General features: G+C 45.9%; 1 protein-coding gene across 1 annotated transcript in view; it reads right to left on the bottom strand.

Annotated features, from left to right (window-relative positions):
• Positions 1-7,469, bottom strand: part of NCOR2 (nuclear receptor corepressor 2) — a gene marked incomplete at its 3' end in the record, with an annotated part of 161,543 nt that overhangs the window by 126,379 nt on the left and 27,695 nt on the right. Inside the window, exon 6 of the mRNA XM_029285880.1 lies at positions 328-380. Coding sequence (XP_029141713.1) covers positions 328-380 — 53 coding nt within the window. The remainder of the gene's footprint in view (positions 1-327; positions 381-7,469) is intronic.

Raw genomic sequence — 7,469 nt, forward strand, 5'->3', positions numbered from 1 at the left:
ATGGATATAGAGAGATACATATAGATAAGAGGGTAGACGGACAGAAATAGTGAGAGAGAGAAATGGATAAATGGATAGATATATAGATAGAGAGGTAGATACAGATAAAGGGACGGATGGATAGAAACAAAGAGGGGACTAAATGGATAGAAGGAATGCTAGCTACAGAGATAGAGAGACAGAAATAAATGGATAGATGAACATCGATAGAGAAATAAAGGGGGAGTTGTCAAACAAAATTCAAATTTTTGACACGCTGGCTGGAGCTTTGAAAGCCGGAGGTCAGGAAGCAGAGAGATGGGAGATATTTTGCTGCTGGCTACTTACATTTTAATGTTTTCATGGTATTGCCTGGTGTCCGAAGGTTGGTTGTACAGGGGCTGAAAAAGACAAGAATATTTGAAGTGTGAAAGAGGGCAAGGACAGAGCAGGGGGGGCCTGCTGGGGTTCAAAAGCTGACAGCTTGGAAGTCTCCAGATTTAAAGAAGGGATGTCCTTGAAGCTCCAAATGTGGTCAAATATCCAAGCAACATCACTCGTTTGGTTGCACCCTCCTGCCTCTTTCATTCATTTTTTCCCTCCCCCTCTCTGGATTGCCTCCCTCTTCCATTCTTAGGTCCTCCTTGACCAAAACAGGGTTGAGCTAAGAAATTTCTTTCAAAAGAACCTGCTCTGAAATAAAAGACGGGTCACCCAACACAAACCACAGCAGACCTTGATTAATTTGGAACGACCAATGCAAGTTGTACGCCCAGGAAGGAACACCATCCAGCAACAGACCAGAAGCTCCCCCAAAAGATCCCAAGATCGACTTAAGCTGAAAATGGAATCCAGACCCTAGGCTGGGAGAACCTATTTTCAATCATTGGAAGGAATACAACGGAGATCGAAGTGCAAAAAAACGTATCTTTCCTGTATTCCGTTATCACAAAATCATAGAACCGTGTAGAGATGGAAAGGACCACAAAAATGTATCTGTCCCCTCCAAGCCTTCAGCAATCTTCAGGAAAATCAATTGAACCGGCTTCCAGAAATGGCTGCCCAAGCTGTTTTGAAAAGCCTCCAGAGATAACAAGGAAGGAGAATATTTGTAGCTTAGGGTTGAAATGACGGGTCCTTGGTGCTTCTCTGAGCTTGCTTGTTTTCTTGCAGATGTTTCATTACCCTGAATTTCACTCCCTTCTAGCACTGATGATGTTACCTAGTTGGGTAATGAAACATCTGCAAAAAAACAAGCAAGCTCAGAGAGTACCCAGGACCCCATAGGCCTGCCTGCCTGCCTGCCTGCCTGCCTGCCTGCCTGCCTGCCTGCCTGCCTGCCTGCCTGCCTGCCTTCCTTCCTTCCTTCCTTCCTTCCTTCCTTCCTTCCTTCCTTCCTTCCTTCCTTCCTTCCTTCCTTCCCTCCCTCAATTCCATTCCCTTCTAGCACTGATGATGTTACCTAGTTGGGTAATGAAACATCTGCAAGAAAACAAGCAAGCTCAGAGAACACCCAGGAACCCATAGTCCTTCCTTCCTTCCTTCTCTCCCTCCCTCCCTCCCTCCCTCCCTCCCTCCCTTAATTCCACTCCCTTCTAGCACTGATGATGTTACCTAGTTGGGTAATGAAACGTCTGCAAGANTGATGATGTTACCTAGCTGGGTAATGAAACGTCTGCCAGAAAACAAGCAAGCTCAGAGAGCACCCAGGACCCCTCATTCCAAAGACAAGTCACAACCTCAATTAAGCGGACCGTTCCAGTAGATATTTCTCCCTGTTTTTAAATGAAATCTAGGAAGCTATTACTTACACCCATTCTTTCTAGTCTGTTTCGGTGGCTATAGAAAACAATTTCTGCCCATTTTTCCTGTAGCCTCTGGTTAGGGACCGGAAGAAAGCTATCATGTGTCTCACAAGCCTGCTTTTCTTCAGCCTGAACATTCCAAGTTCCTGTCCAGCCAACTTGGCTTTTCTCCTTTGACCGTAAGACGAATTTCTACAGCCTCCTTTCACCATTACTAACATTTAGACCAATTAATCATTCGTTACAGTTATGACTCTTTGGGTTCTTTCCAGATGACTCACCCGGCCGAGGCTTTCGGAGCTGAGCATAATAACTCATGAGCTAGGAAGCTTCACCAAGGGCTACAATCCTAGGGGGGTCAGCGCCACCGTCTCCCCCCGTTTGGGGATCAAGTAAGGCAGAGTTCCCCGACATTCCTGGCTTTGTGGATTTGCGGGGAGGGAGGGAAGAGGGGATGGTTCTGGGCGAGCAGCTGGCAAGCATGCACACTGCGTGAGCATCGTGCACGTGCGCCTGCCACTCACTCAAATGGGCCACGCACACGTTCGCCCACTGCTCGTGCAAGTAAAGATGGGCACGCATCAGCTGTTTCCGCGGCCCAGTTGCAAACCCCTCATGGCCAACTAGCGGGCCACCGCCCACAAGTTGGGGACCCCTGAAGTAAGGACACGCCAGAGATGGGGGAAGACTCTCCCCACAAGCGCGAGGTAGAAAGGGGAGATGGGGTTGTGAAGAAGGAAAATGCGTGGGTGACTTCAAGCGGACTGCAACTCTGAGGTCAATCATCCCTTGCTGAGTCATTCAACCTTCAGCCCTGCCTGTAGAAGATCAGCAAGATAGGGAGAAGGATTTGAATGCTATCTTCTTCTTGTGTCACTTTTTTTGTGTTGTTGTTGTTGTTGTCTAAAAGAGCTTTTTAGGAAAAAAAAATGAAGGGAGAAACTTGAACGATAGGAGACTACATCACCATTCAGGCCAGGAATTCTCTCTAGATAGAAGAAGAAAGAGGAGGCAACGTCCACCCAACGAGCTTCAAACTGTTATGAAAAGTGGGCCACAGGGACTGAGCGAATTTCTGGAGACTGGCGAATCCTTTCTTGAAGACTCAGAAATCTGCTCCCTTGCACTCAATTAAAATGAAGGACTGCGAATAGATTGCTCTCCGTTGGGTGGAACATCTGGAGGAGATTTGGGACTGCGGAGATGATGCTCAGAGCTACAAGCAACCATGGGACTCTTGAATGAATTCTTTTGGTCCGGAAGGTCAAAAGGTCCTACAAGTTTCAGTTAAGAAGCAGTTCCTCGGATGCCACCCCGAAAGATCTCACAATGGAATGGAATGGAATGGAATGGAATGGAATGGAATAGAATGGAATAGAATAGAATAGAATAGAATAGAATAGAATAGAATAGAATAGAATAGAATAGAATAGAATAATATGGAATATGGAATATGAATGGAATGGAATGGAATGGAATGGAATGGAATGGAATGGAATAGAATAGAATAGAATAGAATAGAATAGAATAGAATAGAATAGAATAGAATAGAATATGGAATATGGAATATGGAATATGGAATATGAATGGAATGGAATAGAATAGAATAGAATAGAATAGAATAGAATAGAATAGAATAGAATAGAATAGAATAATATGGAATATGGAATATGAATGGAATGGAATGGAATGGAATGGAATGGAATGGAATAGAATAGAATAGAATAGAATAGAATAGAATAGAATAGAATAGAATAGAATAGAATAGAATAGAAGCTGAAAGGGACCTTGGAGGTCTTCTACTCCAGCCCCCTGCTCAAGCAGGACACCTATACTATTTCTGATAAATGGCTATCCAGTCTCTTCTTCTTAAAAACCTCCAGTGATGGAGTGCCCACGATTTCTGGAGGCAAGCTGTTCCCCTGGTTAATTGTCCTCACTGTTAGGAAGTTTCTCCTTGATTCCAGGTTGCTTCTCTCTTTGATCAGTTTCCAACCATTGTTTCTCGTCCTTCCATCTGGTGCTTTGGAGAATAACATGACCCCCTCTGCCTTGTGGCAGCCCCTCAGATACTGGAAGACTGCTATCATGTCTCCCCTATTTCTTCTTTTCCTTAGACTAGCCAAACCCAAGTCCTGCAGCCGTTCTTCGTATGTTTTCATCTCCAGGCCTTTAATCATTTTAGGATCATTTAGATCTGGAGGACCTGCTTGCTGACCAGAGATGAAAGATTTCCACACCTTGTATGCTGTAGCTGTGTGACCTATGGGTGGTGGGACGGATGACAGGAGCTGCGATTTAATATATTTGGTGGGTACTGATGGTAGATAATTGTGCAGAAGGCAAAAAGTGTCGTCCAAGAGGGCTTCTCTAGTAAATTGCTTTTTTTTTCTCCTCCAACACTTGGTCACCCCAGGACTTACTCAACCGGAAGTGTCATATGGAAATTAATCACAGCTTGCACCAGCAGTGAACTTCTCCATGTGCAGAAACCTCTTGAAAAATAACAAACAAAAGGGATCTAGACCTCCCTCTCAAAAACGGACTTCGCTTTTTGGATTTTTCCATTCAAGGGACCAAAAAGTTTTGGAACAAACACTTCTGTCGTTCCTTCTTTCCTTGGTGGTCTCTTAAGGACCCCGGATGGTTAACACACTCAGTCAACTCCTGCACATTAGATTGCTCGAATGGTTGCAGCAGCAGCCAAAAAAACTAACACAATCCTGGGTTGCATAAACAGAGGCATAGAATCAAGATCATGCAAAGTATTAGCACCGCTTTATAAAACCCTAGTGAGACCACAACCTGGAATACTGCAACCAATTTTGGCCACCATATCACAAAAAAGATGTTGAGAGTTTGGAAAAAATTCAGAGAAGAGCAAGTGAGATGATCCAAGGCCTGGAGAGTAAAACATACGAAGAAGGGCTGCAGGACTTGGGTCTGGCTAGTCTAGAGAAAAGAAGAAATAGGGGAAACATGATAGCAGTATTCCAGTATCTGAGGGGCTGCCACCAAGAAGAGGGGGGTCACGTTATTCTCCAAAGTATCAGAGGGCAGAAGAAGAAACAATGGTTGGAAACTGATCAGAGAGAGAAGCAATCTGGAATTAAGGAGAAATTTCCTGACAGGGAGGACAATTAACCAGTGGAACAGTTTTGCCTCCAGAAATCGTGGGCGCTCCAGCACTGGAGATTTTTAAGAAGAGATAGACAATCACTTGTCTGAGATGGTGTAGGTTCTCCTGCTTGAGCAGGGGGCTGGACTAGAAGACCTCCAAGGTCCCTTCCAGTTCTGTTCTATTCTATTCTCTAATGGGGGGCAACAGTGTGTGTGAATTGGAGTGTTTTTTCCCCACTTGGAGAAGAGACAACACTCTTTGTGCAAGCTTTCTATACAGGTAGTCCTCAACTTACGACCACAATGGAGCCCAGAATTTGCGCTGCGAAGTGAGACATCCGTTAAACGAGTTTGGTCCCATTTTATGACTTTTCCCACCACAATCGCTGCCGTCGTTAAATTAGTAACACGGTTGTTAAGTGAATCCGGCTTCCCCCCATGGACTTGGCTTGACAGGAGGTCGCAAAAGAGGATCGCATAACCCCCCCCCCCGGGATGCTGCAGTATCGCCACGGGCAGGGGATCAAAATTCAGGTGCCTGGCAACGAGCGTGTATGTATGTTGTTCGCCGCACTCCCGCATGTCATGGGATCGCCCCAAGTGGCTTTTCGACAGGCAGTCAGTGGGGGAAAATTGGATTCACTTAATGACGGTGTGATTCAGCCGACAAGCGCAGTGATTCGCTTAACAACGGTAGCAAAATAAAAAGCAGGTGTGATTCAATCTGTCAAAAATAGTGTAGGGCAGGGGTCTCCAAACCCCGGTCCATAGTGTTGTGATTCCTCACCAGCCAGTGGATCTGGCAGCGGAGTCTGAGGAATCAGAGGAGGAGGAAGAGGAGGGGCTTGGAGTGGCATCAGAGTCAGAGGAAGGCTCTGAGGAGCTCCAAGACTGGACGAGGATCCTGGCCCCTCTACTTGCGCTCAGGCTGAGACACAGCTGTGCTGGGAGCGAGATTTGGACAGTAATGAAGAACAGCTGGGACAAATCCCAGATGCACGAATGCGCAGGCAAGGGAAGCGAGTAGGACAGAGGAATGCAATGGGGCGGCTCCAAAGGCAAAGGAGAAGGCATTAGGAAGCCACGCCTTGGCTGAATAATAAAAGGGAAGGTGTGGGAGGTGCTGGTTGCCGAAGGCAACCATTTGTGTTGAGGATTGAGTTTCTGTGGACTGTGTTTGTTTGCCTTCGACATTGACTTAGGTCTGTGAGAATAAAAGGGGCTGGTTTTTTCTTCCGTTTCCTGCGTGTTTCTTGGAAGAGGGGTTTCTCCTTGTGAGCATAACAAGGACTCACGTAGGCTGGGACAGAACACATGGACCGGTACCGGGCCACAGCATGCCAGCAACCGGTCCGCACAAACAAGCAAAGCCCCATCCATGGGATGGCAGGCAGTACACAAAACCACGCGCTCTCCGGTCCGTGGAAAAACCTTTTTCCATGGAACTGGACCCTGGTGCCCAAAAGGTTGGGGACCTCTGGTGTAGGGCAGGGCTTTTCAACCTTTTCACCCATTGTACCACTTTTAGGATATGGCAATATCCGAGTACCACCAGTCGCCTAGCAAGGGGTCAAAAACTTGATGACCAAAAGAAAAGGAAAAAAGTGATGAAGTACAGGTAGTCCTTGACTTACAATAGTTCACTTAGTGACTGTTCGAAGTTACAATGGCACTGAAAAAAGTGCCCCCCAAGCCACAGCCGAGCAAGACACATGCCTGCCCACCCGGCCGCGCTCTTCCTCCTGTCCGAGGTTTTCATTGTTGTGAGCATTTCTGTTGGGGACTGGCAATGGGGGTGGGGTGGGGGGTGTTTGGTTTTTATTCCCCCCGTCTGCTGGGTGGTTGCAGCAGGTTTTGGTCACTTCACATGACCCTGGGACACTGTGACCGTCATAAATATGAATCGGTTGCCAAGCATCTGAATGTAAATCACAAGACCCTGGAGATGCTGCAACATTCCAGCTGATCGGCGCTCTCAAGCTGGGTTTGAAAGTAAACACCCTCCACAGGTAATCCTCAACTTACCACCACAACTGAACCCCCAATTTCTGTCGCGAAGTGGGACAGTTGTTAAGTGAATGTTCGCCCCATTTTTACGACCTTCTTTGCCACACCTGTTCAGTGAATCACTGCAGTTCTTAAGTCACTAACACGGTTAAGCAAACCTGGCTTCCCCCATTGACATGGCTTATCAGAAGGGCGCCAAATGAGATCCCATGACCTCGGGACGCCACAACCGTCATAAGTACATGCCAGTTGCTAAGCTTCTGAATTCTGATCACACGACCCTGGGAAATGCTGCAAGTGTGAAAAACAGCCCTAAGACACTTTTCTCCGTGCCGTTGTAACTTGGAACGGTCACTAAACAAATGATTATAATTATAATTCCCAGCAAATCCCAGATTGCAATGACATTTCATTTTAATGTATAACAAACACAAAACAAACAAAACAGCAACAACAGCAGCAACAACAAAACAACAACAACAACAACAACAACAACAACAACAATAATAATAATAATAATAATAATAATAATAATAATAATAATAATAATAATAATAA

Source organism: Protobothrops mucrosquamatus, unplaced genomic scaffold (genome assembly GCF_001527695.2).
Source record: "Protobothrops mucrosquamatus isolate PMUCROS unplaced genomic scaffold, P.Mucros_1.0 scaffold2412, whole genome shotgun sequence".
NCBI lineage: Eukaryota > Metazoa > Chordata > Lepidosauria > Squamata > Viperidae > Protobothrops > Protobothrops mucrosquamatus.